General features: G+C 38.6%; 1 protein-coding gene across 18 annotated transcripts in view; it reads left to right on the top strand.

Moving 5' to 3' along the window:
* Window positions 1-12,751, top strand: part of TNRC6B (trinucleotide repeat containing adaptor 6B) — a 255,544-nt gene that overhangs the window by 179,670 nt on the left and 63,123 nt on the right. For 15 of the 18 annotated variants that reach the window (XM_077914417.1, XM_077914433.1, XM_077914423.1 and 12 more), the window contains 2 exons: window positions 2,189-2,276; window positions 6,742-6,763. In XM_077914417.1, the coding sequence (XP_077770543.1) occupies window positions 2,189-2,276; window positions 6,742-6,763 (110 nt within the window). Of the gene's footprint in view, window positions 1-149; window positions 388-2,188; window positions 2,277-6,741; window positions 6,764-12,751 lie in introns of all 18 variants that reach the window. The other 3 variants (XM_077914428.1, XM_077914431.1, XM_077914429.1) reach the window with 1 other exon arrangement.

Below are 12,751 nucleotides of genomic sequence, written 5' to 3'. Positions count from 1 at the left end.
TCATTAAAGTCTAACTTTGCTTTTTTTTTTTACATTGCGTTTTTAAAATAAACTTTTTAGAATAGATACAGAAAGAAATCGCAACTCACTGCTTTTTAAGGCATTGAATATTTAAACAGATTTTCAGACTGGTTTCTCTTTTTCTGTAGTCCATTGGACTTTAAAATACAGGAACCATGTTACAGTAACTGGGTCATGAGGAATCCCATCTTCTTCCACTTGAAGCCAGAGGAAGCAAGAGGCTCTGGGAGCCAAATGCAACAGGATCTCTGGCCAGCCTACCTTAGATGGTCAACATCCATCTTGCCAATTTTCATAAAGCCATGTTCTTAAAGTAGTGCACTGCTACAAGTGGATTTTCACCAAGAGCTTCACACTGAGACCGAGGTATACATAATCTGACTCGAAAGAAATCCAGCATTCAACATCAGGGAATTACAATAAAATCTCTTTCTTGATCATATTTGTAAAGTTTTCATTGAAGTTACCTTTGGGTGTGAATTGTGCACAGTAGGCTTTTGTGTATTTATGCTAGAGGCACAAAAGAAGAAAGGCCAATTTTCATGAGTATGGATAGAACCGCAGAAAGTTTGACATGTATGTAAAATACCTATTTTTTTGTATAGTTCTTGTTTTCTATAAATAAAGCATTTATTACCTAGGCGTGAGAGCCAGACTCAGTGTTGTTCCTCAGTTCTTTGTATAAGTTGAGTAGTTACCACTACCCAGATTTGAGCTCTTTAGAAACTCTCTTTTTGATTTTTGCCATGTTGGCAAACATTTACGTTTTTCTTTAATTTGTCTGACTTTTACCTTAGCATTTTTCTAGATGGTATTTGTGAAGCCATGAGTGTAATGTGTTGAATCACCTAAAATCACAAGTATTTGTCCAGTATTTTGGGAAACTGAGAACTAGGTCTCTAAATCTGCTAGCTCTTAATCTTAAATTCAGTTAGTGTGGCATCTGGGTTGCCCATCTTGAACTTTGAGCAACAGCAGTAGTTTTGCAATACATGTTTCCCATTTGATACATAGAGAGTGAAAGTTGGCAGCTTTCAGGGCACCTGAGTGGCTCAGTCAGTGAAGCGTCTGCCTTTGGCTTATGTCATGATCCCAAGGTCCTGGGATTGAGCCCTGGGTTTGGCACCCTGCTCAGTGGGGTGTCTCCTTCTCCCTCTCCCTCTGTCCAGTTCCGCTGCTTGTGTTTTTTTTTTTCTTTCTTTCTCTCAGATAAATAAAATCTTTAGGGGAAAAAAAAAAAGTTGGCAGCTTTCTACCTACATTTTATTTGAATATGTATTATATAATATGTTATACAATGTATTAGAATAAATCTTACATTCTCAGGTTACTTTTCAGATGTGAGGCATCATTACATTATCTTAATTTCTTAAGATTCAGCACATTTCTTCAAGTAGAATGTTCAGTATTGTGTATCATTTTTGCTATAATTGAGAGGAGCAAAACCTGCAGGAAGATGCAACTGTGAACTCACTCAGTGAGGAATAATACATGGATTTATAGGACGCTTGGGACCTACCTTAAAAACACAAGTAGAAAACATGTAAAACATAGAGTATTAATAATGTAGAAGAAAAATAAGGAATATAGAACATAGAGTTTTCTGTTAACCACACTGGAGATATCATGGGAAAATACCTAATTTGTGATAAATATCTGTGTATCATAATCGATTTAATATATCTTATATTGTTTGTGAGGAATATTGCCTATCAGAAAATTCACTCCTTAATTTTTTCTTTGATGTATTAATGCTGTATGCTTTATATGTTTTCTACATGTGTTTTTAAGACCAGGTACTGAGTGTTCTATAAATCCATGGAATCCAGGAATATCCCCAGAAGCCAACCAGATATTGTCATATATTCAAATCAGGGTTTTTGCTGAGTACATTTGTGTGTGTTCGTTTAGGAAGATATTATAAAGCTCACATTAATGGGCTTCTTTGAAACCAAACTGTCAAATTTTGCAAAAGGCATAATAAGCCAAAATGTGGGGATAACTAAATGTGCTGAGTTTTATGCATCCTCTTAGTTTAAGTAAAATACCATGTTCTGCTCAGTCACAGAGATGGAATGTTTGCACACCATCTACAAGCATTTCATTTGCTACACAAATAGACTGTGAATATAGATGTTAACCTTTTGGTGTGACATTACTTTAACAGAGAGAAGGAGCAAGAAAGGGAAGAACAGTTAATGGAAGACAAGAAAAGGAAGAAAGAGGATAAAAAGAAAAAAGAAGCCACTCAGAAGGTGAGTTTAATCACTTAAGTCTGCTTTTACATCCACCAAACATCTAGAATAACTAACTGCCTTGGGTTGGATACCTGACAGACAGTTCAGTAATACTGCTTATGTAGTTTACTTGCTAATTTTAAGATCTGAAAGTGGGAGAAAGTTGAAGACCTATGTTTGTTTCCCAAAAGTAGATATTCAGAAATGCTGTAGCTGGTTTAATGTGAACAACAGTAAACATTATCAAGAAAGGCAAGAGAGTCACCAACACTTTAGTTCTTGTCCAGTTTCTGTATTTGTATCATAATTAACCTCCATTTTTAGAGGTCAGCTTATAAAACAACTTCAAGACTTGTTAAGTTCACCCCCACATTCTCCTTTTGGTCGCCCTACAGCACTATCATTTATTTGTAAGAATCTGCTTAGAGTTTTGGGGGAAATAACATGGCTTTGAGGTGCTTGCTTAGGGGAGAAGAGATGCTAAAAGAAAAAAGACTCACCACTATCAACTGACAAGTCTTAATTGATGCACTTGACCTCAGCGCTGTCTGAGCAGACTGGTAGCCCCACCCCTTTCCCTTCAGTGTGTGTCCCTCTGCCCTCTCCCTGGTGTGAACTTATTCTCCACCCCCACCCTCACCCCATTCTTCAGCATTGCCTGACTTGGACTCTGGCTCAGCAGGGGTGTTTTGGTGCCTTTGGGGGAGGTAAAGTGATTTGCCTCCAGTTCTGTTACCATTGCCTAGCAGACTGGGAAAACAGTACCTTGCTGTGAGGCAGGTTTGAGGGTCGCTGCTATAGTGCCAGGTTGTTGAAGCTGAGTTTAGGGAGATAGAAACTGTTACAAGGTTAAGAGGGAACTCAAGACTTAGAAGAGACTCAAGGCAGGCAATCAGATGCAAACCAGTGTAAGATATAAGGGACACCACAAGTTTTCCCAGCATTATTGGATATAACATATATTCCCATATGTCAGTTTTCTGAATTTTTGAAATAGATCATTTATGAGTGCCTGGAGAAAAAAACAATACTGGAAATAGTTTTCTGAATTGGATTGCATATGACCCTGACACATTAAGCATATAAAATTTTATCTTTTCTTCAAGACTTAATTAAAAGAAATTCTCATTTTTGTTTGGTAAAGTAATAAAATAGACTGCTGTGCATGCTCATTAAGATGTCTGCTTTTAACTGAGTTTCTGTTTCTATTAATAGTGGTATGCTCACCATCATATCCTCATGCTATCAGGGTACCTGCTTCTAATGTGTTGCTTCTAATCTGAGCTTGTTAGAATTGTCTAAAATGTCAGTAAAGAGTCTGAATAAAGATGTCAGATAACAATCCAGAGGCTTTTTTCATACCTGCCTTTGGAGACACAGCCTCATTCCACATAAGCAGGTCCACCAGCAATAAGGTGTCAGGGCATTGCCCCTCTGCATACTGATCTTCCAGCAGGAGTGACAGAGAGTGAACCGCAGTGAAGGCTTTCTTGCCTTTAGGGCATTCACATGTCATCAACTAAATTGGTATAAAAATTGGATTTTACAGTCTGTGGGAATGAATGGTTAATAGACAAGACACTGGTGAGCTTGAGCAAAGGCTGGTAACAAGAAGATACCAAGTCAAGTGGTTATTTTAGCCAATATATGGTCTGTCTTCATTCTTCAACTGGAAAATATCTGTATCTGGAAGGAAGTAATAAATTATGCATCGCTTTTGTTGTGGATCCCACTATAATAGAAAAATGATTTAAAATGCAAGATAGTGCAGGTTTATTCAAGAATGAATTTGGATGATTTATGCAAAGAATATCATTCATACAGCTGGACAATCTCCCCCATGTACTTGCATCTACATGAAGAAACGGTTTAGAAGTTATGACAAAGAGGAAAATCCCCATAAATAAAATTTCAAATGGTTAATTATGAACAATACAATTCAATCATTTTTGTTTAAAAAGGTTCTAGATTGGCTGACACAGGATCTAGGACAACACATGGCCTTGGATATTGTTGTATCATACTGAACCGCTGTGTAATTCCAGAATTAAATTCTGATTTGGCAGTTTTAAGGAAGGGCACAAAGCTTACCACGTGATTGTCTTAGTGGCTACCAACCTTATTGTAAAGACAGCGCCTCAACTAGGAGGCATAAAATGTGCTATGATGCAAAGAATTGTAGAGAATGTGCCAGAGGTTCTATTATGTGGTCATTCATTCATTCATTCGATCAGCACCATTTATACAGTGCTTCCACATCCTTCTCACTGCTTACCCTGTTGCTTTACAATCATCTCTTCGTGTCTGTCTTCCTGTTAGACTGACCATAAGTTTCTCAAGGTTTTACTCATATTTGTATTTCTAGGAAGTTAGGGCAGTGCCCGGTACATAAGAGTCACTCAAAAACTGTTTGTTTAATAAATCAGTGGTCAAGATAAGTGCTGGCAATGTAATTTCTTGAAGAATGGACTTTTATTTAAAAGTAAATTATTTCAACATAGACATTAAACTTGAGCTTTTCTTATGAGCAGTTTGCTCTTTCTAGAACCATCACTGAGTAAACTGTATTAGATTTCCATTCATAAGAAAGGTGTCAAGGAAGGATTCCATTCACATTCATTAAGCTGATGCTGCTAAAGGATCATTGTTCAGTGTTGGCAGAATACATGCTTTGATCATCCAGTTTTTCACCGTCTGGAGGACAGCTCTTTTAACAGAACCCACATTGTAAGACACATTTGACATTATTTGGGTTTGTCGCCTTACAGCTGGGGAAGGCATTGACTTCCTATATAGCTGATCTTCAAAATGGCATTCTAAGAAATACTTATAATGTCATAAAATTTAAATTGCTTTAAGGAATTGATACATGGATACAAATCAGTTCATTCTTGGTTAAATGGAGTTTTAGAAAAATTGCACAGTAGACTTGAGCTCGCTAACAGTACATAGAAACACATTTATTTTAAAGTGCTGTCTACTACAAATCCAATAGAGTAAAATTAGCTTGTTTTTTAATGCAAGAATATAAGGAACACTCCAGGAGGTCATAAAAGTAGGGCATCGAATTCAGATTTCATGTCTGGCATTAGTGTGCTGGAATACACCGTGAAGCAGGTTGATTAACTATAAGACATATCTTCCAAAGATGAGCATGTTTTCATGAGCACCCAAGTGGTAACTTGGTATCATTATCAGCCACAAATAACCATACATCTTTTCTATTACAAAAATCAGAGAACCATTAAAAATGCCTTATAAGATTAACATTTGGGAAAAGAGTCAAAATCACGATCTCAATAATAGTAATAATGAAAATAATACAAGCCTATTAGAATTCTGGCACGTTTCCTTTTGGATGTTTTTCTTATACATGGCGTCTTGTCATTTTTTAATATTATAGGGCATGTATAATTAGGTGCCCTCCTTTGTTTTCCTCTCTTAATAGCAGAAGCAGTTTTCCATGCGGCTCCTAATGATCATTTCTAAACTCTCTAAAAACCCATTATTATATTCAGCCTATCCAACCTTTTAGGTTAATCATTTCTATAGCTGTTTTAGTTACTATATAAAATATTTTCAACAAAGCAATCTTTATTTGTTTAGAATTTACATGTTTCACTCATTGCTGTATTTCATACTGTTTTGCATGAACTTTGATTAAAAACAACAAACTTTTTTTTTTAACATTGGCATTGGATATCCAGTGTAATCCTTATAACAACCCTTTGTACCAAGATACTATTATTACTAATCTCCATTCAACAGATAAATAGAAAACTGAGATCACACAGCCAGGAAGTGGCATGGCTTGGTTTTCTTTTTTTTAATTAATTAATTAATTTATTTATTTATTTATTTATTTATTTATTTATTTATGATAGAGAGAGAGGCAGAGACACAGGCAGAGGGAAAAGCAGGTTCCATGCACCGGGAGCCTGATGTGGGATTCGATTCTGGGTCTCCAGGATCGCTCCCTGGGCCAAAGGCAGGTGCCAAACCGCTGCGCCATCCAGGGATCCCATGGCTTGGTTTTCAATCCTGCCTTTCTGCCATGGCCTCTGATACCTCTGGTGATGGGTCCCTGAACTTTGCTTTCTAGATTTGAGATTGAGTGTTTGAGTTCATACTCAGAGGGTGATCTTTTTTGTCTCTGGCTAATTTAGTTTCGAGGTTCCATCCATTTGCCTTTCTCTAGTCATAGCATCAAAATGACAAACAGCATTCCTGATACAAGCACTTTATCATTTAATGAGAGTGAAATGCTTTTTGTTTTAATTTTTAATATCCTTCATAATGGTGGTCATGTTAGACATATGGCCATTATCTTTATAGAAGGATGTCTGAACGGACTCTCAGCTTTTTTTCTGGATCTGAATTATGCCTGTGTCTGACAGCTTGAATTACTTACGTCATTAGAATTAAAGTAGGCTTATAATACCAAACTAGAAAGCAAATCTCATTTATGTCTCTTATTTTTCAGGTCACGGAACAAAAAACCAAAGGTAAGGTTTTTTTTTTTTCAACCTTGTGTGTTTAGATTTTACACTTTTGCTGACTCAGCCTCCAATCCACTTGATTAGTGAGAGTGAGTACAAAGTAATTAAGATGGTGGTTTGCAGCCACTAAAGAGCAATAATGACAAATTAAAAGTACATCTAGTAGTGTTTCTAGTTGGCCTTAAATTTTTTAGGAGGCAAAAGAGATTAGAAAAAGTAATACCTTGTTTTGAAAGTATGTGGGTCATGATTTTGAACTGAACCTTTTCAAAACAATAACAAAAAACACTAGCACCTAATTTACAGATGGGAACTGCGGAGGATTGTTAACTATCTTGATCCATGACATATGTTGAGTCTGAAAGGGAGTGTTATGTCTAGGATGGTCTCGTGGTCTTCTGAGCTAGAGCTTGGAATATGCTTTTTCAAAAAATAATTTATTTTAACTCTGTTACAAAAAAGTAATGTGCTGTAAACAGGTGTCCTTCGGGTAATCCCCAACCTAATGGTCTTTGTGTTTTTCAGATCTCTCTCTCTCATTTTGTTTTTTATTTTTGTTTTAAGATTTTATTTATTCCTTCATGAGAGACAGAAAGAGAGAGGCAGGCACATAGAGGGAGAAGCAGGCTCCCCACGGGAAGCCTGATGTGGGCCTCAATCCCAGGACCACAAGATCACGACCTGAGCCAAAGGCAAATGCTCAGCCATTGAGCCACCCAGGTGCCCGAGATCTCTCTCTCTTCTGTTCAGATTTTGATTATGCAGTCTTGTCTGGTGATGGTCACACTTTTGGGTTCCCCTTCAGAATGGTAGGCTTCATTCCTTGAGACCAATATTCTAGCTCCTATCCTTGCCCACTTAAATACGTGGTTCACAACGAGGGTATATATTAAAATTATTTGCATAGACTTGTCAGAATATACAAGCATGGACCTCTTCCTAAACATTCATGGTCTCAGGCCACAGTCCTGGCACTTGTATTTTGAGAACATCTACAGGTGACCCCAGGACATGTCCCAGGTTGAGTACCACTGCCCCTGATGAAAGGAATCACAGGACTGTGATAACTTGGAGGAAGGTCTGGGCAGATGAATGGATAGGCCAAGATGTGATGGGAGGTCCTCTAATGATTGGTTTTTTTCTTGTTTTTGTTTTCTTTTGTTGGACCACCAGGCCAAAGTGTGCCATACAGTGATGGAAAACTAATAAAGACCGTGCTAGTTTTTAAGGAAACTTAGTTCTGGAAAGCAAATTCTCAGATGACCAGACATTACTGTAATATATTACTAATCAAAAGGCATTTCAAGGGAGAATGTAGTCTGGGACCTTGTAGTGATTTATAAAAAACTGATAAAAACTATTTTTAGTGATAATTATCTTAATTAGTTAGAAAGAATAGTGTTCTCCCCTTGTACATTCAGCTAGTACCAACCCAGAAGTGGGCTTTTATTTGGAAGTATCTTTATAAATTACATGTTTGAAATAGAAGTTATACTTATCATAAAAATAGAGTTATTGATAGTAGTACAGTGTCCATATTTTCTAAACCAACATACTATCTAGGAAAGGATTTGGGCACATAGTATTTATATTTATAGGACTTTTTTGATTTATCAGGACAGTAGATGAGAAAATAGGCATTTTCCTGGAAAATCTAGGCTCTGTGGTTGTTGAAACATGGTGGTTAGGTTCTTGGGCCTGGCCACAACTCTAATGTTCATGAGGCCAAGTATCAACTGAGCTATGGAAACAAGCTGTTTTGTATGGTAAGTGGTGTTTCTATTGGAAGATCAAAAATCCATTAAGGCATTCTTTCTTAGATTGTGTGTGTATGTGTTAGATCTTTTCTCAGAAATGCTTTCCTCTGCCAAAATCTTAAAAATCAAACTTTCTTTTCTACTTATTATTTTCTTTCCAAATAGGATTTTTCTCTCACCTACCATAAAATGAAATATACCCTACAGTTTCCAAACTGTTCCCACCCCACTTCCCCATCAAAAATTAAAGTAAAATAACCCTAAAGTGAGCTAAGAGCTTGTTTCAGGTCTCCTAAGGAATTTACTTGGTAGAACCAGGGAGAAAATAGAAGTAAAAATAAAAATTATCCAGAGGGATGCCTGGGTGGCTTAGTGGTTGAGTGGCTGCCTTTAACTCAGGGTGTGATCCCAGGGTCCTGGGATCGAGTCCTACATCAGGCTCCCTGTGGGGAGCCTGCTTCTCCCTCTGCCTGTGTCTCTGCCTCTGTCTGTCTCTCATGAATAAATAAAACCTTTAAAAAAAATTTTTTTTTTCTGGAGCATGAGACCATAAGTAGAGGGAGAGGAAAAATGAGACAGGAAAGAATACAAAAGGATTTCAAGTGGAGGTTATATGAAGATAGAGCCTAGCGCTGGGCCTGACCTTTCTGGGTTTTGTCTCACTTTACAGCCACATTTTTATCTTTGTTCCCAAGAACCAGTCTGAGGATTCCCAAGTCGCATTCTTCTCTTCTCTTAGCTGATGTTTCTTGGTCCTGTTCCTCTTCCCAAAGATGGTGCCCTCCTTAGGTAGTCTCCATAACTCTAAATCTGCCCCTTTTCCCAGTAGACCCTATAAGAAAAAAGACTTGTTTGATGTCAAGTTGTTGGATGTACAGTGAACTGAAGATTTGTCCATATTTCAGAGAAAAAGTAGATTCATTGTATGTTCTGTCTTTATCTTCCATTATTTAAAAACAGAATTCTGGAGAATAGGATAAGATTTCAAGTGGAGGTGCTGTGAAGACATGGCCTAGAGATGGGCCTGCTGTCCAGTAGCAGACAATACAAAGCACTTAAGGTAGAAGCTGATGTCCCCCTTTGTTGAATATTGGACTTAGAATAGAAAGAGTCTCTGGGATTGATGTAATAGACCAGATACAAGAGGGATGAAGGATAAGGTGAGGACTAAAAGGGGCACCTGGGTGGCTCAGTCAGTTAAGCATCCAACTCTTGATCTCAGCTCAGGTCTGGATCTCTGGATCTCAGGGTCATGAGTTCAAGCCCTGCATTGGGCTCCTCACTGGGCATGGAGCCTACTTTAAAAAAAAAAAAAAGATTAGGACTAAAAAGATAGATGGTGTAACGGAGCGGGTTGTACATAGCAATTTTACCTTGTTAAAAAGCTGTTAGGGTCATGGTTGGCTTAGCGTGTAGTTATCAGTATGAAATGACTGATTTATAAAAACTAACATGACTTGGGGCATCTGGGTGGCTCAGTCAGTTAAGCATCTGTCTCTTGGTTTGGCTCAGGTCATAACCTGCTTAGGGTCATGAGATTGAGCCGTGTTGGGCTCTATGCTCAGCACAGAGTCTGCTTGAGATTCTCTCTCTCCCTCTTTCTCTGTCCCTCTCCCACTTGTGTGCACACTCTCTCTCCCTTTCTTTCTCTAAAATGAATAAATAAAATCTTTAAAAACAAAACAAACCACTGACATGACCTTAAGCACCTTTAGTAGAAATAGAGTGTCTAGGAAGGGATTTGGAGTTCCTATAACAGGCACTGCACTGAGGAAAGAGAGATCTACTTCTGTGGAGCCTGTGGGGTCTGGGCCTGATTGGCCAATGAATTTGGACCTGCATCATATTTGGAAGGGTTAAACATGTGGAGCTGCTTAACCCCTAGTGGAACAATTGCCACCTGAGGAAGCTCAGGTAACTAACACTTAGCAGTCTCTTGGTAAATGTCTGTCAGGTGTTTTGTTCAGTGAGACTTATTCTGATAGTGAAACTACTGATGGTGAGAGTCAGACAACAGGGAAAAGCTTTCAGCTTAGTAGATTAAAATTTTTAGTTACTGTCATCCACAGCAGCAATTCATGACCTTTACCACACATGGGACACAGCTGAAGGACAGCACCTTCCCATCAGCATACCTGGGGTGATGGACTGTTATGGTACATTGACCACAACTCTGTCTTCTGAGTCTACTCCAGAAGGCATATTTAGTAAGTGTGTGTCTTGGTGGTTGGGATAGTCTCGAGTGTACTCTGAAAGACTTGAGGTGGGTTCTCCCCACCCCAAGTAAGTAATTTACAAAGTAAACTACTTATAGTATGTCACACCATGTAGAAACACGTGAATATTCTAACATTGACAGGAGCCATTTGTTCAGAGTTGGAGCTGGCTACGTCTAGAGAGTGAATGAATGTGAGGTATAAGACATATGGTTCAGATAGATGGGCACAGAATAGTCCAGGTGGGAGGTAATGAGGACTTGAACCTGGTTAGGAGCAGTGGTGGTAGAGAGGAGGAAGGAAGGCATCAGAGAGATGCTTTGGCTCAGTGGAATGTAACGATGATCAGATAATGATGTGCAAGGAGAGAACAAAGTCTAAGATACCTTCCAGATTTCCTACTTGAGAATCTGGTTGGGTGATAACTCTATTCCTTGAGCTAGGAGATAATGGGGAGATGGGGAAAAGGAAGGGTAAAGGGAAGTTTGCGGGTAAAGGGAAGAAGAGAAAGAGATCTGAGGTGGAGGTAGGGATTTGGGAAATGCACACAATTGTTAAAGTTTCAATATGGGGGAATTTGTACTCAAGTACCTTAAATGTGAGAATAGTATAGGCCTCACCTTCTCTTTCTTTCTTTGTTTTCTTCTTTCTTTCTTTTCTTTTTTTAATTTTTATTTATTTATGATAGAGAGAGAGAGAGAGAGAGAGAGAGGCAGAGACATAGGCAGAGGGAGAAGCAGGCTCCATGCACCGGGAGCCCGACATGGGATTCGATCCCGGGTCTCCAGGATCGCGCCCTGGGCCAAAGGCAGGCGCTAAACCGTTGCGCCACCCAGGGATCCCATTCTTTCTTTCTTTTTTTTTTTTTTTTTTTTTTTAAAGACACAACTTATGACCGAATTCAGCTGGCCATCTTACAAACCTGATTAGGGAATTGCCAGCTACAACGTTCTGGGCAAATCTGATTCCCCTCCTGTTTTCATACTGCCCGCGAGCTAGGAATATTTTTTTTTACATTTTTTTCAATGGTTAGAAAAAATATAAAAGAACAATAATTTCAGACAGTGAAAATAATATGAAATTTATATTTTAGTGCAATAAGTGAAGTTGTATGTAACACAGCCACACTTACTCATTTATACATTGTCTGTGGCTGCTTTTGCCTACATGTGAACAGTTGAGTCATCACAACAAAGACCATATGGCCGGCAAAGCCTAAAATATTTACTGTCTGGCCCATTACAGAAAAGTTTGCTGACCCCTGACCAAGAAGAGGATGAGAACCCACAACGGAAGAAAGAGGTAGAGAGCTGGCTGGTGTGGGTCTCATCAGCTCTCACAAACAGAGGGAGGAAATGGCCAATAGTGTCAGAAGTTGCAGACAAGTCAAAGAAGTTGTTCGTCGAATGTTCATTAGATTGACAATAATGGGGCAGCCCGGGTGGCTCAGCGGTTTATCGCTGCCTGCGGTCCAGGGCGTGATCCTGGAGACCCGGGATCGAGTCCCACATTGGGTTCTCCGCATGGTGCCTGCTTCACCCTCCGCCTGTGTCTCTGCACCTCTCTCTCTTTCTGTATAAAAAATAAAAATTAAAAAAAAATAGATTGGCAATAACGATCACTAGTTGTTGAATGAGGAGAGAGGTTTCCAGGGAGATGTTCAGGGCAGATGCCAGGGTGCGTTGAGTTTGAGGAGTGAGTAGAAGGTAAAGAAATGGAGACAGTGCTTAAAGGGTACTGAGAGTTCTTAAGTGTGTGGGGTCCACTCTCTGTGTGTCAGTCCTTGAGAGTTTTTGTATTGCATTGTAACTGATAAGCATTCACCCAGAGATTTTCAGTTGAAAATAATGTCTTTTTAGGGCTTGTATGTATTTTATTGAAATTTTTCAGGAATAGAGGCAATTCAGAAGTTCAGTTAGTGATGAGAATAACAGTAATAATAGGGAAAGGAAAAAAAAATCAATCATTATTAGTTCCTGGAAGTCAATGAAAGGAAATTAGAAAATTGGATACACAGCATT

Source organism: Canis aureus, chromosome 11, assembly GCF_053574225.1.
Source record: "Canis aureus isolate CA01 chromosome 11, VMU_Caureus_v.1.0, whole genome shotgun sequence".
Lineage (NCBI taxonomy): Eukaryota > Metazoa > Chordata > Mammalia > Carnivora > Canidae > Canis > Canis aureus.
Note: the sequence above shows the minus strand (reverse complement) of the source record. Positions and strands in the feature narration are given on the sequence as shown.